Consider the following 27,458-nt stretch of genomic DNA (forward strand, 5'->3'; position numbering starts at 1 on the left):
AAAAACTTCCAAAATTCATCATATTACAGGGTGGATAATAAAGAGGCATGGCTGCTTACAGCAGAATGCGGTAATGTTTTTTAGTTCTGACAATGTCACAAGCACGAAATCATCGCACAATTTCTGACTGGCATGTCTTCCTAATCGTGAAAAAAAAACTATGTACTTTCACACTGCTTGATTTTTGCGTCTCCTTAAATTTTTCCTTCGCAACCACTAGGCTTCTTGAAAAGCATTTCTTGAGTTGTCAACTTGCCATTCTTCGTAACATACATTTGCATTTTGGTCTCTTTGAGAGAGGATGCAATAAAATCTCTGACAGAATAATGCCTTGCATCCTACTGTTCTGTGCTGGATTTAAGTGATCCTAACCAGCTGTCAGAAGTTGGCCCATGCTAACTCTCACTCATCCTGCCTCTTTTTGGAACCTTAGGCAACCACCAAAGGTATTGTACTTGGGCCTTCCCTTTTTCTTATATTCATTATTTACCTTCCTTTCAGTATTTCCTTTAACCAGTCTTCATTGATTGCTGTGTGGTCTGCCACCTTACTATCAGTACCAACATTCCAAACCGCCAGAACACTCGTTTGTCTGCTCGAGAACGGTTTTTTACCAATGATATTTGGACTGAAATAATAGTTTCTACTGTCATCTATAACCATCTTCATTAAGAGCCGATATGCTTAAGTTTTTCCTGTGTGCTGGCATCCTACTCTGTGTCAGTCAAAGCAACGCAGATAGTTCCATCATCTGATGAGGTTAATATGCTAGGTGCCTACGTTTACGCGCGTGAGTTTTGTGTGCGTGTGTCATTCCATCCTTATCCTCATCTGAAATAGACAGCCAGGTATGATATGGGGCATACCTGGCTGTCTAGCATTTACAGTATTCATAAAAGAGTGCCTTTTTCTCATCTACAATAAGGCTGAATTGCACATACAGTTCTGTCGTCCTGGGTGGAGGCAGATTACCGCTGCAGTGATTTTCTTAATTTGATGGCAGTGAAGCACATGGGAAAGCGCAAACCTGTACTCAATACTTGTTTATTCATACAGTTGCTGTTTTCCTTACATTAGTGACACGAGTTTTCATGTAAAGCCCTAAGGAGCATTCACATCTTGGTACATAAATTTGTAAGAAGAAGCCACAAAAGATTTGTCTGCCTAACTACTTCCAGCCATTCTAGCATTGTTTGAATTTACATAGACTCCCTATATGAAGCAGAAAAGTAGGAAGAGCAAAGATCTTCAAGCAACTTACGATAACGACAAAATCGTTTTAGCGTAAGGTATGCTTTAAGAGAACTTTGGCAGTTTGAAAACAGACTGGCAATGAAATAAGCTATACTTTGCTCAAAATCTTGCTAATAAGCAACACACAGCGCGACCTTAAATTTTATATATAACAAGTGGTGCAGACAGTGCTCACTTTGCTGTTTTGGGAACCATAACCGCTGTTACGATCGCTCAATTTTTTCTGTTCAGAAAAAACTCGAACATTACTGTAAAGGGCAAGATGACATTGCATGTATGCCTCACGCACACTTAACCGCTAGTTTTTAATTTCATTGCAGTTTTCGACAACATAGCTCTCACACTGTAAATATATTTCTACAAAGCCGCCGCAGTGGCTCAGTGGTTATGGCGCTCAGCTGCTGAGCCGAAAGACGCCGGTTCGATCCCGCCCGCGGCAGTCGAATTTCGCTGGAGGCGAAATTCTAGCCGACCGTGTACTGTGCGATGTCAGCGCACGTTAAATAACCCCAGGTGATCGAAACTTCTGCAGCCCTTTACTACAGAGTTCCTCATCGCCTGAATCGCTTTCTGACGTTAAATTCCTTTAAAAGAAACAAACATATATATTTCTACAAATTCTTCTTGAGATGGCAAGTATACATGGTCAGTGTATCCTGTTTCGCTGAATATACGAAGTAGTCTGTCCCAATGTCAACTAGGAGACGTCCAGGAGATTTAAGCCAGTTTGCCAACTTCCACATCATGTTATGTTTACACTGAAGTTGGCCTGTTGGACCTTTTCCGCATTAATAAGCAACCACTTTATTTTCATTCAATTTTAGAAATTTTCAGTTATACATACCACAATCCTGCTTGTTTATTTATTTCAGAATACTGCGGGCCACTGCTTGGCCCAAGCAGGTCTAAACAGTGTGTCAACATTGATTAGCTTGTAGGCTAAACGCCTCAGGAGCGAAGGAAACGAGACCACTGCTACGAGCCGACACCAGAACAGAACTGCCAGTCGTGGCTGCACGAGCCACGGCAATTAAAAGTTTTCACCACCACCACGACCAGGTGCCGTCTTTATTCTCTTCGCAGGGTGGCGCGCGCTAGCCGGTTTGTCGGCGCGCTCAAGAGAGGGTGCTACAGGGCCCCCCGCCTAGACTGGAAGTCGAAACGGACGGAGGGCTGGCAATGGCACTCGAGCACTAGGTCAGGCGGCGCTGGGAGTCGTTCCAGGGCGGTCTCCATGTAAGCCGGTTTAAGGCGGTCTAGACTGACGGTCTCTCCGCAGCCATTTTGAAGGATGGTGGCGGTTTTCGGGGTGCGGCGGAGAACGCGGAAAGGTCCGTCGTAAGCCGGTGTGAGTGGATCTCGGACAGCGTCGCGACGCACAAAACGTGGGTCGAAGTGGCCAGGTCGGGGTGTACGAAAATGGTATGGTGGCGGGACGGACGTGGGGGAGTAGGCCGGAGGTCTTTAACGCTGTCCAGCAGGCGTTGGAGGAATTTTTGGGGCTGGGCTGGAAGCTGCTGGGATGTAAAGAAGTCGCCTGGAAGACGCAAAGCACTTCCATACACGATCTCTGCAGCTGAGTACTGTAAGTCTTCTCGGGTGACGGCCCTTATACCAAGCAGTACAAGGGGCAAGGAGTCGACCCCGGAGGCGCAATTGAGGCGGGCAGTGAAGGCGGCCGTCAATTGGCGGTGAAGGCGTTCCACCATGCCGTTAGCCCACGGGTGATATGCAGTGGTACGGCAATGCCTGGCGCCGAGAATATTATTAAGGGAAGCAAACAGAGAGGATTCAAACTGGCGTCCACGGTCGGTTGTCACAGTGCCAGGACAACCAAATCGAGATACCCACGCAGAAATGAAGGCGCGTGAAACAGTCTCTGCGGTGATACAGGAATGGGGACTGCCTCCTGCCAGCGGGAGAAGCGGTCGACTATGGTCAAGATATAGCGGTAGCCTCGAGAGATGGGTAGAGGGCCCACGATGTTGAGACGAACATGGTCAAAACGACGGCCAGGGGGCAGAAAGGCTTGGGAAGGTGTCTTGGTATGTCGACAAATATTGGTCGACTGACAGGGTAGGCACCGGCGCGTCCAAGCACGCACATCAGCGTTGATTCCATGCCAAACATAGCGCTGGGTGAGAAGGCGCTGAGTAGCCCGAATGCCTGGATGGCATATGTTATGGAGAGAATGGAAGGTAGGGCGACGTAGTGAAGCCAGAACAAATGGGCGAGGAAAGTCTGTAGAAACATCGCACCACAAGGGCTCAGGCGAGCAAAGATGGGGCACAAGCCGTAATTGGAGAGAACGAGGGTTCGCTTGAAAAGCGGCGAGCTCATCGTCATTCTGCTGGGCAGAAGTGAATGCGGCCCAGTCGACGGTGGAAGATGGAGCGTCTCCCGCGACTATTCGAGAGAGGGCGTCAGCGGCGGTCTTGGCGGCACCTTTCACATGCAGGATGTCGGTAGTAAACTCCGAGATATAAGCGAGCTGACGGAGTTCACGTGACACGTACTTCGATGGGTTGGTCCGGAACACATATGCCAGCGGTTTATGATCGGTTAGCACGTGAAACTTGCATCCTTCTACAAAATGCCGAAAGTGCTGAATAGCGGAGTAGATGGCTAGGAGCTCTCGACCGAAGACGCTGTAGCGGGTCTCAGCAGGAAGTAGCTTCCGAGAGTAAAAATACAATGGTCTCCACTCGCAGTTAATGTACTGCGTTAAGACGGCTCCGATGGCCACGTTGGAGGCATCCACCATCAATCTCGTAGGAGCGTCGTTGCGCGGATGGACTAGAAGCACGGTGTTAGCGACTGCTTGCTTTGCGGCAGTAAAGGCGGCCTGGGCTTCTGAGGACCAAGAGATTGCGGAGGACGGGCCAGCGGTTGACCGGAAGAGGTCGGTGAGCGAGCGAAGTAGCTCTGCACATTGCGGGATAAAGCGGCGGGAGAAATTCACTAGCCCCAGGAATTGTCGCAGGAGGCGCAGGGTTGTGGGCAGGGGAAAATTCTCGATGGTCTGGACGTGGGACACGAGAGGGCGGATACCCACTGAGGATATGTGATGACCCAAAAACTCGAGCTCAGAAACACCGAAAACACACTTGAAGACATTCACAACCAGGCTGTAGTGCTGTAGAAGCTTGAACAAAGCACGTAGGTCTTGCTCATGATCATGAGGTGTAGGGCTGGCGATGAGGACATCGTCAAGGTACGCGAATACACTCGGTAGGCCCCGCGTGACCTCAGCCATGAACCGCTGGAAGGTTTGAGCCGATTTGCGTACTCCAAAAGGCATCCGGACGTACTCAAACAAACCAAAGGGCGTCGTGATGGCGGTCTTAGGTATGTCGATGGGTTCAATGGGAATTTGGTGATACGCCTTAACCAGGTCAACTTTGCTAAAAATGGCGCAGCCGGCGAGGCGCGATGCAAAGTCCTGGATGTGGAGCAGCGGATAGCTGTCGTGGACAGGGTTGGCATTCAACGCCCGATAGTCACCGCAGGGACGCCAGTCACCGGGATCACGCTTGTGCACTAGATGCAGCGGAGACGCCCACGCGCTGGACGACGGGCGTATAATGCTGAGCTCCAGCATGTGGTCAAACTCACGTTTGGCGATAGCTAGACGGTCTCCAAACAAGCGGCGCGGTCGAGCAGCTGCAGGTGGACCCCGGCTGACGATGTGGTGTGTCACAGTATGTTTAGGCGCCTGAGTGAGGTTGCATGGCTTAGTGAGCTCCGGGAAATCCGCCAACACTTTTTCGAACTGAGAGGAAGGTATCAGCGTGCGAATGCCCATGGGAGCAAGGTCGGACGAGACTCCCGAGATGGACAGATGAGTCAGATTGTCGGTAATAGGACGATGCCACACGCTGACGTCTAAGTCAAAGTAGGAGAGGAAGTCTGAGCCGATGATCGGGCGAACCACGTCTGCGATGACGAAGACCCATCGAAAAGTGCGGCGTAGGCCGAAGTCGAGGGTGAGAGATCGTAGCCCATACATGGGTATAGACGAGACGTTGGCAGCACGGAGCGACAGTCCTGATGGCTTGGAACGATCTGCCTTAGTCGGTGGAACCACGCTGATTTCCGCGGCCGTGTCGATAAGAAACCGGGTGCCGGAGAACTTGTCAGTGACCATGAACAGGCGGCTCGAATGACTTTGGGAACCACACGCCACCGTTAGTGATCCCGGCGGGCGTCTCCCGGCCACGAGCAGGGTGGTGTACAATTCGTGGCCCGGTGGCGAAAACGCCTGTGGTACCAGCAGAGAGATGTAGGGCTGGGACTCCGAGCTTGACGTGAGCGCGAAAGAGCGCGATGATCAAGACGAGACGGACGGGTCTCCAGAGGTCGGCTCCGGAGTGCGGCGACTGAGGCGTCAAGCTCCTCCAGACGGGCCTCAAGGCGCGAAATCGCTGGGTCTCTTGGCGGCAAACAGCAGAGACGGACGGGGAGGTGGCCTCATGAACGTTATCTGCGAGCTCAGCCAGGCGGTCGAGGGTGAAGTCACCGGCCGCCGCAAGGACGAGGCGGATGGGCTGGGGAAGGCGTAGGAGGAAAAGCTCTCGAAGCAACGCTGAGTGATTGGGGATGTCGCGCTCCCCGAGAAGCTGTTGCACGCGGCGCAGAAGCTGGGAGGGGCGCCGGTTCGCAAGGTCTTCCCCGGTAAGGAGATGCTGCAGGCAGGTGCGGTCCGACGGCATAAATATCTCCAGCACCTTGGTTTTCAGGTGCTGATATGGTGTAGCACCCATGGGGGCGGAGAGAACGTCGGAGAGCTCACGGGCAACGTCAGGAGGCAGGCTTGAGGCAACATGGTAGTAGCGCGTCGTCTCCGACGTGATGCGGGCTAGGCAATATTGCGCCTCAACCTGGTGGAACCAAACTTGCGGGTTCTGGGGCCAGAAAGGTGGAAGGCGAACCTGCAGCGACGAGACGTCCTGAGGACGCGAATCCTGCTGCGTGGATGTTGAGGGATCGGTCATTGCTCGTCCTAGGTCACCAATGTAGGCTTAACGCCTCAGGAGGGAAGGAAACGAGACCACTGCTACGAGCCGACACCAGAACAGAACTGCCAGCCGTGGCTGCACGAGCCACGACCGGGTGCCGTCTTTATTTTCTTCGCAGGGTGGCGCGCGCTAGCCGGGTTGTCGGCGCCGCCCAAGAGAGGGTGCTACAAGCTGTCAGCACAACTACGCAGGCTATCTGCACTGCTGCATTCCGGCTTTTGCGATTTTTATTGCAATAAGGGTGGCAACCTGCGTGTTGTCCCCGCGAACCTTCCTACCCGAGACGCAATCAGGGACATAGAATCTTGGGGCACAGACCTTCTCGCAGCAGTTAAAGAAGCCACCGAAGAGGTGGAAGCAGACGAAACGCAAGAGGAGGTAGACAGGCGTATGATAGGCCTGTGGCGCAAGAAAAGTTAGCTAGAAGAAAACCTTGCTCAAAACAAGGGGAACAGAAACATACGTAAGCTCCTAGCCATACAGAATAGAGATATCGAGGAGCACGCGCTGAACTTAACCAGACAAAACTGGGGTAGTATCTGCGAGCAGATGAACCGCAGAATCAGCAATGCCAACACGTGGAAAATGCTCAGACATCTCTTAGACCCGGACAAGACAAAGTATGAGGCACGACAACAACTACAGAAACTCGTATATAAATACGAAGGCACTAGCGATCAACTAATCTCTGAAGTGAGGGACAGGTACTTGAGGTGCACACCACCCACACTCCTCCCCGAGTACAAGGGCGCAGAGAATCCTCTTCTAGATGGGCCCATCACCATCGGAGAGGTTAGGGCGGAGTTGAACAGACTCAGAACTAAAACTGCGGCAGGTCCAGACCGAATCAGCAATCGCATGCTGAGGAATTTGGATGATGCATCAATTAGAAACCTAACAGCGTACATGCAGGAATGTTGGGACAAGGGCCGAATACCACCTTCGTGGAAAGAGGCCAACCTAGTCCTTATTCCAAAACCAGGTAAGAAACTAAGTCTCGAAAACCTGAGGCCCATTTCGCTTACCTCATGTGTAGGTAAGCTAATGGAGCACGTTATTCAAACGAGGCTAAACAGATTCCTAGAAGACCAAAAGCTTTACCCCGACACAATGATCGGATTCAGGACACATCTTTCTGCATGCGATGTTATGCTTCAACTTAAAGAACAAGTGCTAGACAACGAAACAGCTGATACCAGAGTAATAGTCGGCCTTGACGTGGCCAAAGCTTTTGACAACGTTGACCACGCAGCCATACTAGAACGCTTAGAAACTCTAAATGTAGGGGGAAAGGTATACAACTACGTGAAGGACTTTCTTTCAAACAGAACAGTTACTATCAGCCTAGGAGGGAAGGAAGAGAAAGGCATAAGGCTGGGCAACAAAGGTACTCCCCAAGGCTCGGTCCTATCATCGACACTCTTCAATATTGCAATGATTGGCTTACCACAGAAATTGACGCGTATAGAAGGGCTCAACCACACAATATACGCGGACGACCTCACCCTCTGGGTTACCAGAGGCAGTGACGCGCACATCGAAGGTACCCTCCAAAGAGCGATCGAGGAAATTGAGTCGTACCTAAAACAAGTAGGACTCAAATGTTCTGCCGAGAAATCTGAAGCGCTCTTCCTCGGCGCACAAAAGAGACAAACAAAGCCCCATGAACATGGGATAACGCTAACGGTAAACGGGGACAACATACCATCAGTGGAGATGATTAGAGTACTGGGTCTTAGGATACAGACAAACGGTAAGAACACCGAAACGATACGAAAACTCGAATCGAGTGTAAGCCAGACGTGTAGGCTACTCAAAAGAATAGCAAATAAACACGCGGGAATGAAGAAGACGAACCTCTTAAGACTAGTTCAGTCATTTGTAATCAGCAGAATCACATACGTGGCACCATACCTACGGCTAGCCAAAGCAGAAAAAAAACAAGATTGAAATCCTAATTAGGAAGGGCGTCAAAACCGCTCTGGGCCTCCCCCCGTACACATCCACCCAGAAAATTCTGAACATGGGGATTTCAAACACCCTAGACGAGCTCATTGAGGCTACCAGAGTAGCGCAACAACAACGACTCCTACGCAGCCATTCGGGGCTAAAAATACTAGAAAAGCTAGGCTTCGAACCTCGAGCGCGGCTCAAACACACGGAGCATATACCAACAGACATAAGGAACAAAATCAGAATCCCACCACTCCCAAGGAATATGCATCCGGTACACCATGAGGGTAGGCGACAGGACAGAGCGAAAGCTCTGCAGAAAAAATTAGCCAATAGACAGGACGTGGTTTACACGGACGCGGCGGAATATGAAGGCAGAACGGGTTTCGTAGCCCTGGCGACCAGGGAGGGCGGAGACCGAGTCTCGTGCTGCAGCACCCAACAGACTGATGCAACAGCGGCTGAGGAGGTAGCCATTGCGCTGGCTTTAACTCAACGGAATGTTAGGGTGATTATAACAGATTCCAAATCGGCTATCCGCAACTACAACGCAGGCAGGGTATCTGTCGAAGCAGTCAAAATTCTCACAGCCGGCCCGACACCGGCAGAACTAATTAACCTTGTTTGGACTCCGGCCCACGAGGGCCTCCTGGGAAACGAGACAGCGCACGCATTGGCCCGAGGACTCACACACCGGGACCCCAATGCGGTCTCGTCGAGTAGAGAGTCCCTTCAGACGAGCGAGGAGCTGAACACGTACCAAGATATTCTTAACCATTACAGATTAGGAAGACAGACATTACCTGGAGCATGCAAGGGCCTCAGCAAAAAGGAAGAGGTCATATGGAGAAAGTTACAGGCGGGAGTTTTTCCGAACCCACTCGCACTAAGCAGATGGCACCGGCGATCCAAGACCCCAAGTGTAAACAGTGTAATGAAATAGCAGACATGATCCACATGGTGTGGACATGCCCTAGCCACAACGAACCAGACAGGAATATAGAGTCCTGGGAGGCTTTAATGGCCAGCCAGAAAGAAGAAGAACAAAAAGAAGTCATCCGTCTGGCCCTGGACACCGCTGAATCCCAAGGGATCCCAGCCTGCTGAAAGGGGAGGAAGATGACGGCGGTCAAGACTCGTCTTTTTCGCCCTCTGATTCCTTGACGGGTGCAAATAAAGTTATTTCATCATCATCATTGCAATATGAGCTCAAGAACGGCTGCTAAAATAAAACTGGCGCCCGCTATCACTGTGTGTACAAAAAACAATGTTGTGCATCTCAGCACAGTGATACATGGCTTGGCCCCTCTAACTGTCACAACACTGCTTTTTCAATTTTGGCTTTTGTAATTGACTGAAAATTGGGTCAAAAAGAAATCAGTATCGTTGCACGGTCACTCTTTTTTGAAGTGCAGAACTGCTGCAGTTACATCTGATTCTACATATTCGAAATTAGTGGGAATGTCAAAATTTTCTAGTCTATTTGGGTTCGTATTCGACAGAAGTGTGCTCAAACATGTAATTAATATTGAAAGAATACTTGAGATAAACGCCTCGTATAAGAATGAATTGATAAGCGCCTTTTTCAATAACAGTTAAGTGTGGAGAGAGCAAGGAAGCTTGCCTACATGGCAGTGACAACTAACGTATATAGATGACTATTGTGTGCTTGGATTAAAGAAAAAGCTGCAAAATAAAGGCAATTAAATATACGTAAAAAGACTGTAGTGGGTTAGTTGGAATAGCTGATGATTCAACTTGTACCTGATCTTAGCTATATGAATTTCCCGCTTGTAATTACAAACGACTGAATATGTACGGCTAGCCTAGCTTGTTCTAGTCCAGTGTCTATGATTCCGAGATTTGCGATACGAATAGCGTCGTCATTTTGAAATCGTTATTGCACGTTTGGGTGTAGCGTAGCGTAACCTTAAAAAGACACTCTACAAATATTAGGGGCGAAAATCTCAGACCGTAGTGAGAATGCTTGCATATATTGGCGGTTTTTAGCGGAAACTAGCCGACTAGCGATGGAACGAGTCCTGTCACGATCGTGGTGTTATGCCTTTTTTCACTTCCTGAAGTAGTAATAACGCTAACGCTAATCGTTTCTCACGACGTCGTTTCAGATAGAGCTCGCCTGCCGTGTCGCAAAGTTTACTGTGACTTCGTTCGCGGACATCAGGGTCGGCCGCGCCGAGATCCTTTGCTATCAAAGCCAATCATGGTTTTACCTTCTACGAAAAACCATCCCAGGCAGCTGGCAGTGAAGGGGGACGGCTGAATTCAGAGGACCATTGTCACCACTTCGCGCACTTTTGCGTGCGCTTCCAGACACCCTTAGAGCGTGTGGGGGTAACGGTCTCGGTCACAGAGGAGATGCCCTCGACTCAGCGTGGCAAGCTCAGCCACAGACAAGCTACAAAGTGACAAGGGGATTGGTCGTTTGGTGCCCGGCTTTCGCCGGTCGCAAGCCAGAGAATGGGTCGGAGCAAGAGGTTCACAAAACAAAACAAATTATACAGCTAAGAGACGATACAAACGCTTTCACTATCACTCGTACGAGCAGATACAAAGTGATTTACAAATACAATGCACTCGTGAAAAGTAACAATAGAGAGATACAATTCAACAAAATCTTTGCACCTAAAGTGCACATTTACAGAGAGAGACAAACAAACAAAACAGAATTTGTTCACCGGGCACTGCGACAGTCCGACGACCTGAGGAGCACGACGAGGCCGATCAGCAGGTTGGCGCACATTGCCTCGCTGGTGCTTGGCTGGCCGAGTGGTGTTCTCCCGGGAGTCGAGCGGGCGCGCTTCTCGGAAGCTTAAACGGCGGCTCGGGCTAACCGACAGCGGTTACAGCCACTAATTTAGAGGCGCGGTCCGCGTCTGTTTGTTATTCGCGCCAGGGCAGGCGCGCACATACACGCAGCTTCATCTGCACAAACTCCTCCTTCTTGCGCCTGGCGCGCGACCCCATTGCTCGAGCACGGAAACCACCTTCTAGAACAATCTAGGTCATTCGCGGCACGCTGAGTCATCGGCGCTGGAGCGAAGGGGAATGGTATCATTTTGGCGCGCACAAGGTTACCCCTTTCCGTCAACAACATGCAAAAAATCCAACATTCGAGAAAAATCGACGCCGCGCGTGCTAATGTTTACTTTGGCGCCACGCCGGCGAGCTAAATGTAAAGCCCACGCACGACTTACGCGCTCTCCGAGGGTTCTTCTCCGCTGTTTTTTTGTTTTCCTTTACCGCGCGCGGGCGCGATTGCTTAGGCGCGGAGCCGGTTTTTTTTAAAATGCGCCAAATTTTGTGACACTGCCTCTTCCTTTAAGAATATTGTGCAGCAATATTCACAAAACACGAAATTCGCGCGCACATGCTTGCGCTCACAATCTATGTGGCGAATGACAGAATACGCACACCAATACAATGATGTCTGCACGCACACAACACTTTACAACCGTCACGATTAACTTCAATACATGCCGCAACTCGGCAGCACATCAGCATAACACAAGGAGGAAGCGCGCAAGTTCAAGGTATTTCTGCGCCTATATTTCTACGTTCGGCGTATGGAGTCGGTTTGGGATAAAGTTGCCCCGCCCGAGATTTCGGAAACGTTTGTGGCTCGCTTTGTAACGCGACTCTGGGTTTTATTCCTGTAGCGCGTTCTGCTCGTTTTCCTCTTTCTGCAGAGGTTTCTCTTCCAAACGCGGTTTTGGCTCTGCTTTCTACTAGTACTCCTCTGTGTGTTTCTGCTCAGAATTCGAGCCCCTCCTCTTTTGCTTCGGCTAGCGCGTCTGTTGTGAAACGATTTTACGCCAGTTCACTCATGACGGCTATACGTGTCGTGTGTTTCTTCTCCCCTGTGCGCGCTTTCCTGTTTGCGCTTACGCTTCCACAGGGAGTCCCTTCTGAAAGTTAGGCTCGTTCGTCTCAGCTTCTTTTCCACTTTGCTACAATGTTCGTGCAGCTTGCTTGCACCCGACTGAGGGGTCTTCACCTTTGTTCTCTTTCTTTCCAGTTTCTTTCTGAATTTTCTCCAGGACTTCTGCTTCTCGAGTTTACCTGCTTCAGTGGTGTCCGACTCGCTTCTCTTTGTACTTCCTTCCACGATCTTCTTCGGGGCAAGCCCGTTTCCTTTTCATTTCCATCATTCGAGCTACGCTCGCGTGATAAAGCCACTGTTTCAGTTACTTTTTGTTCTTCATGGACTGACTTTCCTCTTCCCGATTCCTTTTTTTCTCTTGTTGGGTTTTTCTCATGTCAAGTGCTCGGAGCAAAACTCTTTAACAATTGGAGACGCATTCTCCTTTGTTTTCAATTCAGATTCCGGTGATCCGTTCTTGGGCTCGTCTGTTTCAGTGCAGTCGTGCTTCATTGCTTGTACTGCCCATTCGCCTTCCCCAGAGGGAAATGCCTCCTCTCTTTTCGAGGGCTCACTTGAAACGGTTTCCGGGTTTTCACTGAGAGTGCTGTCCTGAACTGTTGTGACGTAGGAGATTCCGCGCTCTTTGTCATTTAACTGCTCTTCCTCACGCTCACTACTGCCACTCTTCGGCGTACAGCAATCTGAATTCTCAGTGAAGCTCCTACTTTCTTCCTCAACTTCAGGCGCCTTCCTTAAGGTGCCTTCTGGCTCAAGTCTCTGGTTGGCCTGCTCCACACTGCCTACTACGTCGGTAGCAGCCACACTCACTTTCCTGAGAAAGCGACAATCCGGTCTGGTATTCACTCTCTAATTTCAGCTGTAGGAACTGGCTATTCCTGGACCAAACCATCACTAGTGGCGCTCGTTACAACCTCTTCCGTGCTTGCTGACAACTCGGACAGGTTAGTCGTCCACCCGGCCTCTCCGGGGATAAGCTCCACAGGCTCCCTGACGTTGTTCAAACGACGAACCTTAGCAAGCTTCCTCGCAAGGATTGCATACTCTCTCTGAAATTCTCCTTCTCGCTCCAAGGCGAGCTTCGCAGCTTCTTCTCGTCTCTTCGGCAATTCTCTCTCTCTCCTTCTTCTCGTTCCCTTTGTCTCTCTTTCTCGGCGGCTGCTCTTGCGCGCAGTCTTTCTCTCTCAGCGGCTTCTCTAGCGGACTGTCTTTCTATCTCTCTTTCTTTTTTTTTGCCATTTTTTTCTCTCTCTTCTCGAACCTCTTTCCATTTCTGGTCCACCCACTGAACAAGTTCAGCTCCCTTCCGACCTTTCTGAAGGCCTAGCTCGACTATCTGCTTGAGAGTCATTCTGAGCCTGAACTCTTCAGATGTAGCACATAACCTCTGCTCCGTGAACCTCTCCAACCGCCTCAGCGCGGCACCCCACAACATCGCTCTGCTGCTAAACACTCGTTTACGACCTCTTCGTAAACTCCTTCCGACTCTTTCTCCGTTCTCTGAGCTCAGAAAGCACCAAACGTCCTGTCGCGGACGCCAGAATATGTCAACACTTCGCGCACTTTTGCGTGCGCTCCCAGACACCTTTAAAGCGTGTGGGGATAGCGGTCTCGGTCACAGAGGAGATGCCCTCAACTGAGCGTGGCAAGCTCAGCCTGAGACCAGCTATCAAGTGACAAGGGGGTTGGTCGTTTGGTGCCCAGCTTTCGCCGGTCGCAAGCCAGAGAATGGTTCGGAGCCAAAGGTTCACAAAAAAAAATGAAGCTAAGAGACGATACAGTGGAAGTTAAAATCACTCGTACGAGCACATACAAAGTGATTCACAAATGCAATGCAACTAATGCAAAGTCAGAGTAGAGAGAGATACAATTCAACAAAATCTTTGCACCTAAAGTGCACTAACACAGAGAGAGACAAATAAGCAAAACACAATTTGTTCACCAGGCACTGCCACAGTCCGATGACCTGAGGAGCACGACGGGGCCGTCCCGCAGGCTGGCGAGCGTTGCCTCGCTGGTCCTTGGCTGGTCGAGTGCTGTTCTCCCGGGAGTCGAGCGAGCGCGCTTCTCGGAAGCTTAAACGGCGGCTCGGGCTCACAGGCAGCAGTTGCAGCCCCTAATTTATAGGCGCGGTCCGCGTCTGTTTGTTCTTCGCGCAAGGGCGGGCGCGCACATACATGCAGCTTCATCTGCACAAACTCCTTCTTCTTGCGCCGGGCGCACGACCCCTTTGGTCGAGCGCGGAAACCACCTTCTAGAAGAATCTAGGTCATTCGCGGCACGCTGAGTCATCGGCGCTGGAGCGAAGGGGGAGGGTATCACTTTGGCGCGCACAAGGTTACCCCCTTTTCATCAATAACATGCAAAAACTCCAAACATTCGAGAAAAATCGACGCCACGCGTGTCTGTTTACTATGGCGCCCCGCTGGCGAGCTGAGTGAAAAGACCACGCACGACTTACGCGCTCTCCGAGGTTTCTTACCCGCTGTTTTTTCTTTTACTTTACCGCGTGCGGGCTCGATTGATTAGGCGCAGCGCCGTTTTTTTTTGAAAATGCGCCGAATTTTGTGACAACCGTTATGATGTCCAGTTAGAAAATCTTGCGAAAAATCCGGATTATTCACAAATTTTGTTGAAGTGCTATGATCTCGAGGGCGTAGATAGGGTGGTTCACCGATCTAGCGAGGCGACTCATTATAAGGAAGGGGCTGCTGCAGGTGAAGATTGGTAGAGGCCAAAAATAAAATTTGTCAGGAATGTCGCGAGAAGCGGGGGACGTCGATCGCAATGGCAGTACAGGTTAGGGGTTAACAGTACCAAAGCAAAGGTTCGTATGCAAAACGCACGAAGCGCCCACTAAGGCGCACAGTGGTAAATCTGCATCAGAAGCTTAAGTCTAGTGTGCACCCTGTGCGGTTATCTCTGAAAGGGACCAGACAAAGTAATCGGGCTGGTTTACAGAAGGCCCGGTCAGGTCACTAAAGGGTCTATCACCGAACGGCACTCATCAAGCTAGCCGAAAGACGGCTGGGCCAGTGCCCACGTCCGGTAAGAATGTGCGGCGGGCGAGCGTTAGCCACGCTAGGCGCGCGGAATCTATGGTAGCGCGTTCAGACGGTGAAGGCGGCTTAGAGCGAGTTCAGGCGGCAGCATGCACGTATTGAACCGTGGCCGGGCTCCGTGGCGAGGCAAACACGTCGGGGCAGACTCCTTTCCCCCGCCGCGCCGTCGATCAAAAGACACCGGCCCGTAAGTTTCGGGAAAAGTGAGCAGCGGTAGACAGCAGAGGTTGCTACGGGACGGAACAAAGACCCCCCCCCCCCAAGGTGAGATTGCACGACAGTGATCCTTCCGGTTTACCGTATTGTATTTACCATTTAAACCGCAAGGGGTCAAGACTTAATGTGTTTTGACACTCGGAGGTGCGTGATTGATTGTTTCTTATGTAACTTTTTTTACCTTGAAAGAGAGATTCGTGCGCACTGTAAAAATTGTAAGGCGGGACGCGCGATTCGGAAAGTTAATCGACTTTCCGGAGACCACTCCGTGCATAACATTTACTAATTAATTTGATGACATTTTTTGAATTCTTTGCTTTCGGCAAGATTTATTAAATGATGTTAAAGTTGAACGGTGTTGCACGCAGCAAAGAGATGTGTTGAGGCTAGCTAGTATTGGATGCTTCCAGAATATGAGACGGACTCCTCAGGGTTTAAAACAGAGCCCGGGAGCCCAATGCGTCGTTCTGGGCTATGTTTAGATGATCTGTACCTTCCGCTGTGCTGAGAAGGAAACATTTTCTCATAAGCCAGTTCCACCTGATTTGTCACTCTGTTTAATATGCTGTACATTCCTTAATCTCACATGGAGCAGAATCAAACCTTCAAGTCAACAAATCATCTCTGACGGCGCACCCCTGGAGCAAAGGAAAGAACCATACTATCTTTACAGACGGGGCATAACACAGATCCCTGAGGGGCGCTTGACGTTAATGGTAAAAATCGGGATTTTGTAGTATTTATTCACAAACTGCATTCATGATATATATAATATAGTCCATTTCGTAATATTAGAGCCAACGCCAATTCTGAGTAGTTCATCAAGAAGTTCTGAGTGTGTAACTCGGTCAAACGTTTTGAGAAATCGAGGCAGACAGTATCTAACTGACATATTTAATCAAACACAGTAAAAAAATCACGTATGATTTCGGTGAGTTTCGTAATTGTTAGCAATTTTTGTCAAAAACAGCGCTGGTGAGGAGCAAAAATATATCATTTTCAAGGTAATTAAACACGCGTTCTGATATTACATGTTCCATAATCTTGCAGCATATGAAAGTATTTGAAAAAGGCCTATAATTTTCGATGCTGGGACTGTCACTACAGTTATGAATTGGAATAACTCGGGCAGTCAGCCGACCAAATGGCAATTTGTGCCTCTCTAGGGACGCCTTTAGGATGATATACTCAGACACCCATTCCGCATATCATTTAAAAAAAAAATGGGATGCATCCAGGCCGGCCGATCTTTTTGTATCTATGTTAAGCAATAGTGCTAAAGTTCCCTCCTCAGCGAAAACGATTTCAGCATAAACAACATCTCTTCGGTGCGCTTCTCGTCAAGGTCTTCTTGTCAAGCACCTGTGCAGCGAACACAGAATGAAAATATTGAATATACCTTTCAGAAATTTCTCTACCGTCATTAATTATATTGTCATCAATAGTCCCACATTGTCTTCTTTAGTGCCATGGAAAGGTGACGCCAAAAACGTTGTGGTGAATCTCTCATCAATTTAGGAAATGTTTACGAGTAAAATGGTCCTTTTCAGTCTGGAGCATATGCTTAACGGTTTGGAGAGCTTTGAAAGCTCCGTTTTGTTCCTTTCTTTACTCCTAGTTCTAATTATCATTTTTTTAAAGCTTAATCATTTTGCGATTATAACAGAGATTGCTCTTTCTTATTATATTGGTTCGTTTTAGCACGAGCTGTTCCAGACAGTAGTTGACCAAATTCTTAAATTTGTTCCTCAAGAAGTTGACTTCCGTCGCCCCATAGAACGAGCGCACTGATATCTCAGTTGTCCAAAATACTAACATCGTCTGCATTACAATAATTTCTTACACATATCGTTGGCCGCTTGGAATTCTTCGTAGGCAGGATTTCTTTTACACAAAGCAAAACCAGTTTACTATCAGAAAGTCCGCCTTTGACCAAGACGCTGCATTCTGTTACATTGCTTGAAATGAGCACAAGGTCAAGTAACGATTCTGAGGTCGGTGTAGTTATAGTGTTTTCCCGAAATATTTGCGTGTTGGCACAAGAGAAAGCAGTGTTCAACAAACCTTCACAATGCTTAACATCTGTGGTGCCTACTGCAAGATCAGTCCAGTCTGTTCCTGGTAAATTGGAATCTCGTGCAATAATGACATCGGTAACTAGAGGCACATTGTTGCACATATAGCCTTGCAGACATTTTAAAAAAGAAAGCGGAGCTTTTAGAGATAAATGGATAGCTCCGATAACAAAAGGAACACTTCTTAACACTGTTTAGCGCCAAATAATTTCAGTGTTAGGGGAGCCGTCAAAAGTATTCAGCTCAATGTCCCCTTTACAAACAATCGCCGCGCCTCCAACACGTGTGTCACGGTCCCTGCGTGTCATGCTGTAACCAAGAGGGATTAATTCACAGTCTTTTATTCTGGGGCGTAGCCATTTTTCGGTCACGGGTTCGGGGTTGTACTGCAAAAGAAAGTGCTCATGTTCAACGGTTTTGTTCGCCTGGCTACGAGCGTTGATACTAATCAAATTGAAACCTTGGGTCTACTTTTCCTTTGTGTTTCTCTTGCGCATAAGCTTGTCCCTTCCCTACCAAATTTTACTCTGTACTGTTTATTCTTCGTCCCAGATAAACGGTTAGACGAATGCTGCCAGTTTTCTCAGTTCGGTGTGCGCACTTCCACAATTGTTCCAGTCATTTCTGGTGTACCCCAAGGCTTTGTAGTAGCCATTATGCTGTTCCTTTTATACATGAAAACATAACGAGACAGATAGAATTGAAGATCATGTTATTCGCAGACGACTGCGTCTTACATAAAGAAGTGCAAAACTTAGTTGTTCCTACGGCTACAAGAGTACTGGCTTAACAGTGACACTGAGTGTAAGAACTTGGGCGTCGTAATATCGCCAGATCCTGGCTCGTCGACTCATGCAGAGCATATAACAAACAAAGAAACGCGACAATTAATGTTTCTGAAACGGGCCCTGTGTTAGTCAACGTGGGAAGCCAAGGTTTTGGCTTATGTGACTATGATACGCCCGATCTCAGAATGTGCGAACGTGGCGGGATTCCGTTCACCTAGAATCAATTAACTGCTCTAAAAGCTGTACAGCGAACAGCTGCACGTTTTATCTGCAGAGAATACGCAGCCTTCAATTGGGTCCTGAGGACTCTGAAACACCTCCTCTCAACGCTGTTGCAAACCTGTTCCGCTGCCGATTTCACTGTGCACGCTTACATCAGGTGCACGCAACAGCCCAGTGAACAGTATGGCGATGGCCAGACAGCCCTCGCTGGAAAGAAGCTTAGGCGCACGGACTCGCCGACTCCCGACGCAGAAATCCAACACAAGCATCGTTTCACGCTCCAAGATTAATATTAGAATAATAATAATGCAGTGTTTTGCTTTTCACTTCAGCTGCACGTGAATGTAACGCTTTAGACCAGATGGTGGTCTCAGAGTCCACCGTTGACAGATTTGTTGAGCCTGGTGACAAAACCCTACTCTAATCAACGTGAAAATAATGTTATCACTAAGGAATCTTTCATTCTTTTACTTGTCATGTTTAATACCACTACGTGGAATGTGAATATACATACGAAATTGTGAATGATGTGATGATTTTTATATTCATGCGCCTGTCGTGCTTTTCTTGGTGTACCTTATTATGAAAAGGAGAGGAGTTGATTTTGTGTTATCGTTCTTTACCGTTAAATGCTGCTAACATAGGTTCATTATTCTTCAACACTTTTTGAGCTAAGCCGCCACGGTGGCTCAGTGGTTATGATGCTTGGCTGCTGACCCGAAAGAGGCGGGTTCGATCCTAGCCGTGGCGGTCGCATTCCAATGGAGATGAAATGCTAGAGACCCGTGTATTATGCAATGTCAGTGTACGTTCAACAACTGCAGTTAGTCGTATTTTTCCGCAGCCTCGCACTACGGTACCCTTAATAGCTTGAATCGCTCTGGAAAGTTAAACTCCATAAAACGTAAACTTTCTAGTTACCCTTTTGTGCAATTATGTGGATATCGGTATGACAGTTTCTGCACGCCCTTGTAATGCACTAATGTAGAAATTCCTGAAGAGATTGGTAGTATCACAAAAAAAGACATCCGCCAAGGAACCGCTGCCATTGAGTTTCCTTCATTGGCGACCTCCTCTCCTACTTAGAGATACAGAACACCTCAGCAGAAAAAAAGAGGAGTAGAGGTGGGCGACACAAGCTTTTTTTCATGTGTTGCTCGGCGTTCTCTTGTCGTATTAGATGATGCGGTCAGTAATGTACGATAACAGCGCACATGACCAAGACTGAAGGAGTACATGCGTTACGTTGTATAGTCGGGGCTCTTCGTCTTATTTTGCCAGCCCTGTTTACATCAAATTGGGCGTAAAGTACCTGAGAAGCGAAAAAAACAGATGCAGTTAACAAGAAGACCTCACTGCGGCTCAGGAGGGTGTTCTTCCGATAAATAGCAGTGCCCAAAAGCGGTCGCAGAAGCACTTCATAACAGTCCCAGAATGGAAATCATGTGGCATTGAGGTATAAAAGTAAGCAATAGAACTCGCAGTACATTAGTCCAACCCTCGGTACGTACGCCGCATTGCCGCCGGCATAACTTTGGCCAGTATATATTTTAATAATTCACTGACACACTGGCATTTCTTACAGTATTAATCGCATGAGCATGTGTTTTATTCGCTGAATAATTTCAAAATTCATAGAACGTACATTTCAATTAGGAAATAAAATGTCACATCAACAACGCGCTGTTAAGACCGATTATTTCACAAGTATTTAACAGCCATGCCTACAAGGCCTGAGGGTTTACTATGAAAACACGTCATTCACGAGCCCCTCTAAGTAGGCACGGTGGGCCCACATCTTCCATGTCGCCAACGGTAACTGTTGTACGTTCTCCAGGGTATCCTGGGTTTTGCTACGTTTCAAGAAACTGGACATCTGTGACCCCCTAGCATCTCTTGCTGCAATGAAATTGAGCTTTTCATCGACAACACATCGGACTTTCTGCCATGTGGTGACACTGTTGTACCAGTAACGGCATTCGTTCATTGCACTGTGCTGTCATCGAAGCCTACGACTATAAAAGAAGACGTGCACGAATTCACCTTTGGTGGGCACGGTTGACCTGAATCCACCATACCGCTAACGAACGCCAGAATTATACCCATTTACAGAAATGGAGATTGTCTTTTGTTGCAGAACTTACGTCCCGAATCGCCGATGTAATCGTGCTGCTGGCTAATAGAACATATCATTGCGCACTGCATACACGAAGTTATAGAAATTTAGCTCCTAATAAATTCTAACGCGGCTTCATAAAGGGCGTCTCAGCGGTAGCAAAACAAATATCAATAAACAGTCTATTTGAAGCGCGTATGGATAAAAAGGGCGAAATTAACGAAATTTTACAGAATTTAGCAATGCGCTCGAAGAAATTTCTTGTGATAACCTAACTCTAAAACGAAAGAAATTGGGCTTTCAGCTTCAAAGAAAAAAGTTCAGGATAGATTTTCTTTCCTCTAATTAGATAACAAACTCGGTCTAAACCGCTTATTGTACATTGACTCTGTTACCTGCTAGACAAACTCTACGTTACCAGTTTAGGTCTATAACCTCTGACTCGTTAAAACGCACATACGAATTTACCTTTTCCTCCACGCATAATTTATCGAAATATGTATCTGACCTGTTTTCCCGTGAGGTCTAACCAACCTTATTGTACCTTTTTTGTAATGCTGATTCTTTGCAATTTTGCTAACCTTTAACCCACCTTGCTTCGACTTAGGGCACGCTATGTTGTGTGAATAAAAAAATTATAGTTGAATGCGGTTCACACTGCACCTCACCAACCCACTGCCCGCAATCCTGACCTCACAGCACGAAAATAACAGATTCTGTCTTATCTACACAGAAATGCCTTCGTTACCTGTGCCTCTCTCTACACGCACCTCCTCCTTTCAGACTGGTCATGCGCGAATAACATTCCCTTGCGTGTAATGTACACGCTTCCACTGGCCGCCGCTTTTCAATCCCTCCATTTTCCGAACTTCTCTTTATCCTCCTGGCGTGCCTCGATGGTGTCGGCTTAACAAGACGATCATCATCATCATCATCATCATCATCATCATCATCATCATCATCATCATCATAACTACGCCCACTGCAGGACAAAGGCATCTCCTATATCGCTTCACTTAACCCTGTCCTGTACAAGCTGCGGGCACCCTATCCTCGAAAACTTCTTAACTGAATCTCATCCGTCCACCAAACATTCTGCCGCCCCATGCTACGGTTGCCTTCTCTTGGAAACCTGTCCGTTGCTTTTAAGGACCAGCGATTATCTTGCGTTCGCATTACGTGCCCTGCCCAAGCCCATTTCTTCCTCTTGTTTTCGACTAGGATGTCATTAGCCAGCGTTTCTTCACTCACCCACTCTGGCCGCTTTCGATCGCTTCCGATGGCTTAACGTTACACCTAACATTTTTCTGTCCATAGTGCGCTGCGCTGTCCTTAACTTGAACCCTTTTCGTAAGCCTCCATGTTCCTACCCCATAGGTGCGTACCGGCGCGATACAGCTGTTATAGACTTTAGCTGACGCCAAATCAATGAGCCACCGACTCCATCAGTGCCGAATGCTATGCAAATAAGGTGACTTTCCCCCTTCACTCTCCGGTCGCATAATTAATCGCCATATCCACGCCTTAGAAAGACGTAACGCTGCTATGTAATAGGAACCTGTGAGCATCTATGCATGCACAAAGCGTTTCCACGTCACTTTGAAAAGGAAAAGCGATGTTTCGACATCACTTTGAAAGGAGATGAAAAGTTTGCAGTGGGGGCAAATGACAACTCAAGCCGTGCTTGAACGGATTTTTCCTTGGCTCCCTTTTTCACTGTATTGTGAGAAAAAATAATGAATTAATAAATAAATGAATGAAAAGCGAAGAACTGTTACTACCTTTGAGTACTGGTCACAGTGAATTCTCCCTGAAGCTTTTGCAACCACTTCATATTAGTTTTACTTTAGCTACGCCTTTGATTTTGCTTTCACGTACAAGAAGTTTACGTGTCAGGCATAGCGCTGAACTCTACAGACCCAGACTTGTTACTGCGATTAAAACATCACTCGCTGAGGAAGTTTCCACCGGTGCGACATTGAATGGCTAACTTTTTTATAAAGCCAAGCCTTAGCTTACCCACAACTAGCATCTCCCTTTTATCTCTTTGTTCTAGAATTTTAACCCGCATGATCTAAGAATTTTTAAAGAACTCGGATATCATTAGCATGTTATAGACTGTGTTTCAGAGAGGAGAGAACGTCCAGAAATTCTCCTCACATGAGTGGGATTTTGCTTGCGTGCGAATGATTTTTGGTCTCTTCTCTAAGTAGTTACCATATTGTCAACACGTTTGGATACAAACCTGTGCCCAATTTCAGCACAAATAAGGAAGAAAGTAGTTCACATCGGCCCATGCATGAGTAAGATGTGCATACCTGGGAGTGGTGGGCTGATTCCCCAACAGACGCCACCTCCCGGTGCGGCAGTTAAACGTGTGCATGCTGTTTTTCATGCCCGTTTTCGACAAGCCACCGAAGAGGAAGGCAATATCCTTGGGCACACGCGGTGTCAGCCACGTTCTCGCCGACAGGTCCACTCCTGCGCACTCTCCGACCGGCATCGATTGCCTGGACAGCGTCTGCGGAGTGAACATAGAGTTTCAGAGCACCAACGGCAGTTGAAAGTGGCCGCGATATCGACTCTATTCTTATTCTTCACGCCATGTTATCGAGTACAATCTTTGCTACGTCTAGAAATGCTCGTGATAGAAAATATATTACTGCACTGAGGGACTTACTGCGCTAACCTTGTCACAGGACCAAAAACTTGACTTAATTCGGTGCAGTACAAAAGGCCTCCACTCACACTGATCTTATAATAGTACCGCCCTTCTCACTATCGTGGCCGCTCTAGTCAAGATACATTTTAGTCTCACCTTCCTTCTACCCCTTTCTTTCCCTGGCTTTGGAGGCACAGCTTTCGCCCTTAATGACTAGTACACTGTGCGTCTCTGCGTTGCATCAGCATCATCTGACAACGCCCACTGCAGTGCAAGGGCCTCTCCTATGTCTCTCCAATTAACCCTGTCTTTCGCCAGCTGCGCTCACCGTGTCCCCGCAAACATCTTTCTTAATCCTATTCGCCCACCTAAATTTCTGGCACCCATTGCTACGCTTGCCTTCTCTTGCAATCTACTCCGTTACTATTAAGGACCAGCGGATATCTTGCCTTCGCTATACATGCCCTGCTAAAGCACATTTCTGCCTCTTGATTTCGACTAAATGTCATTAACCCTGGTTTGTTCCCTCACCTTTCCGCCAGAATACGTTGTCAACTTCACACCTTCATTTTTTTTCTGTAACTCGCTGCGTTGTCCTTAACCCGAGTTAAACCTTTTTCGTTACCCTCTACGTTTCTGCCTCATACGTAAGTACTGGTAAGATATACTTTTCTCGTAAGGAATATTGGTAACTTGCCATTCATGATGTGAGAAAACCTGCCACATGCGCTCCATCGCATTCTTATTCTTCATTTCCCTCTCATGATCCGGATCAGCGGTTACTAACTGCCCTAAGTAGACGTATTTCCTTATCACTTGCAGCACTTCGCTACAACTTGTGAACTGCTGTTCCCTCGCTAGACTGTTGAACATTATTTTGGTTTTCTGCATGTTAAAATTGAGACACACCACTGTGCTCTGTCTCTCTAACTTATTGATCAAGCATTGCAGTTTATCACTTCAGTGTTAATGCCAATGTCATCAAAGGCAATGTCATCAGCGAATCGCAGATTACTTGGGTACTGTCAATTAACTCTTATCACTAACAGTTCCCAATACAGGCCAGGGGACATCTTGTGTACACATGCGGTGAATAGTATTGGCGAGGGTGTGCCTCCCTGCCTGACACCCTTCTATATTCAAATTTTATTACTAACTTTATAGAGGACTACGGTATCTGTGGAGTCATTATAGATATCTTCAGTATGTTCATACAAGGCTCTTCTCCACCCTGATTCCGCAATGCCTGCATGACTGCTAACATTTCCAATGAGTCAAATGCTTTCCCGTAATCAATAAAGGCTAATAATAGTAATTTGTTATATATATATATATATATATATATATATATATATATATATATATATATATATATATATAGTGAGCCAAGTCACCGAAACCAAGGTGCATTGGGGAATGTTTAATTTTTTTGTGTGTGTTGTTTTTATTAGTGGGATAATAATATTTAGATCATTCTGTCGCTTAAATAAAATTACTTATAAAGGTTTCGGTGACTTGGCTCTCTATATAAGTGTGCCAAAGAAGCCCCTCATTTCCTTTACCTCGTCTGCTAATAGCTTAACGAGGGTCTCGGTTCTGGCAGTCTTGATGCCATAGGTAGCATAAGAGGGCTCTCGCACAGTTTCCGCCTTTGCCGTTAGATGACGTTGCATGTCACACTCGCGGCATTACAGGACGTGCTACGTCCGGCGCTGTAGACGAGGGTGGCGCTGGTGAACACTCTCAAGGTTTGCTTACAACCAATAAACATAAATACCCACGAGAGCATCAGATTGGACAGCCGTCGCCGTAGCTCAGTTGGTAGAGCACCGGACGCGATATTCGGAGGTCGTGGGTTCGGATCCCACCAGCGGCAAGGTTGCTTTCTCTTCTGCCTTTAAGTAATTTTATTTAAGCGATAGATTAATCTAAGTATTATTATCCCAGAAATAAACAAAACACAGATAAAATAAACATTCCCCAAGATCTATGGTGGAATGTCCTTTACGGAAGCCTGCGTGATCATTTGGCTGATTCATGTCAAAGGTTGCCCTGACTGTTAGCTATCATCTTTGTAAATACCTCGTACACAATCGACAGTTAGCTGATCGGTCTCTAGTATTTCTAGTCCTTGACATCTCGTTCCTGATGACCGATTGCAAATGTGGGTTAAATACGATAAAACAGGGCTCATGAGCATAACACAGCAAAAGGAAGCCTCTCCTATTTAACTATACCGCTAATGATAATTACCTTCATGAAGTAAATAGCCACAAATACTTGGGTTCCTTCTTTCCAGTAACCTCTCCTGGACAGAACACGTTGATAACGCCCTTCGCAAGCTCTTTTTCCTTCGATGTGCTTTGAATTTCTCGCCCCCAGTGTAAGTTTGCTCGCTTACAACACCATCATTCGCCCAATGTTAGAATATGCCGTCATAATCAGGGATTCTTCATTAAAACTAACACTGCTGAATTAGGGCGACTTCAGAAGAAAGCAGCACGGTTTCTTTACAAAAGAAGGACGTTCTGGCGGGCTAGTTGGTTCATGATGAACAGAAAGGGTATAAACTGCGCGAACAAGACGGGACGAGAGGCACACAAATCGACAGACAAAGCGCAGACTTCCAACTGATTTTATTTGTGAAAAACACATCGTTAATAAGGCCAGAGAACATAAAAAAAATGAAAAAAAACACTATCACCCTATGGTTCAACGATAGAAACACCAGCAGAAATTTACAGGTTAATCAGATCCGATGTGAACACGAACATGCCCTTCTAAAAACTAGCTCTGGTGCCGATAGCGACAGCGAGGGCGAGCTAACGCAATCGTCACCCCTTTTGGCTATCACCAAAGCTTCGATAACCTCCCTTTCAGTTTTGCTGCGTGCATAGGAGAGGAAAGCAGTTTTGTCTAGGTAGGGAACGCAGTTGCGGCTGTCACAGTTTTTGCAGTGTAATGGCAGATTGCTGCCTGTGCCGGTGTGCATCGATCGTCTATGTTCAAGGGCTCGCTCATTGAAGCACCGGCCAGTTTGGCCGATGTAAACCCGCCCGCAAGATAGAGGTATCTGGTAAATAACCTCGGAGGCACACCTGGTGAACTTGGTCTGAGGATTCTTCTTGCATGACCTGCGTTCTGATCTTGTTTTTTTTCTTATGTTATATGGCCTTATTAACGATGTGTTTTTCACAAATAAAATCAGTTGGAAGTCTGCGCTTTGTCTGCCGATTTGTGTGCCTCTCGTCCCGTCTTGTTCGCGCAGTTTTGTACCCTTTCTGTTCTTTACAAATCTTATGGTCGTAGATCCATCAGTCATATACTTAATCAAAGTGGTTTGCTTCCAGTCCCTAATAAAAACCGTATCTGTTGTTTGAAATTCTTTTTTCAGCTATTGAAAGGCGAATACAATACTAATACCTCGAACATTATATCGTACTCATGTGAGTATAACACAAGCCAAAGGCACGATTTTACAGTGACGCCATTATACTAAAGAATTAACTCCTATAAGTATTCCTATTTCCCCCGAACGATTACAGACGGGAATAATCGGAATAATGATGCAGTATCACAAACCTCACTAAAAACTTTTGAAGCCCATCTTTGGTTTTTCTTACATTTTTTTCACCGCGTATTTGTTGTCGCATTTGCATCGGGTGTTTTGCATTCCAGTTTCATTTATTCTTTTGTATATTTGATTTATAATTTTAAGTTAACACCTTATGAGCGTGTTTATTATTTCCCGGATGTGTTTAATTGTATATTTTATGCCCACAATGCTAAGGTCTTGCAAAATATCGCAGTTTCAATAAACAAATTTAACAAAAAACCTTCTGGTACACTCGAGGTCTTAAGGCGTTGTATATACAATGTAGCTAGTTTTGCCAGCACAATCTAAAGCTTTTGATCGCGTTCCCCATCACAGGCTCCTAACCAAATTGACAAACTTAAATCTCCATCCCAGCGTTATTTCATGGATAAAACAATTCCACGATAACAGAAAACAATTCACCTCTGTCAACGGCTTTAACTCGTCTTCTGTCCTCGTAACATCTGGAGTCCCCCAGGGAAGTGTACTTGGCCCTCTGCTCTTTTTAATTTTTATTAACGATCTACCCAAGTGTGTATCGTCTCAAATTAGGGTATTCGCGGATGATTGTGTAATATATCGTAATATTACTA

The 27,458-nt window shown here is 47.2% G+C and overlaps 1 protein-coding gene across 1 annotated transcript in view; it reads right to left on the bottom strand.

Moving 5' to 3' along the window:
• Positions 1-27,458, bottom strand: part of LOC144134594 (kelch-like protein 10) — a 677,760-nt gene that overhangs the window by 137,249 nt on the left and 513,053 nt on the right. The window contains exon 6 of the mRNA XM_077667481.1: positions 22,927-23,129. Within this exon, the coding sequence (XP_077523607.1) occupies positions 22,927-23,129 (203 nt within the window). The remainder of the gene's footprint in view (positions 1-22,926; positions 23,130-27,458) is intronic.

Source organism: Amblyomma americanum, chromosome 5, assembly GCF_052857255.1.
Source record: "Amblyomma americanum isolate KBUSLIRL-KWMA chromosome 5, ASM5285725v1, whole genome shotgun sequence".
NCBI lineage: Eukaryota > Metazoa > Arthropoda > Arachnida > Ixodida > Ixodidae > Amblyomma > Amblyomma americanum.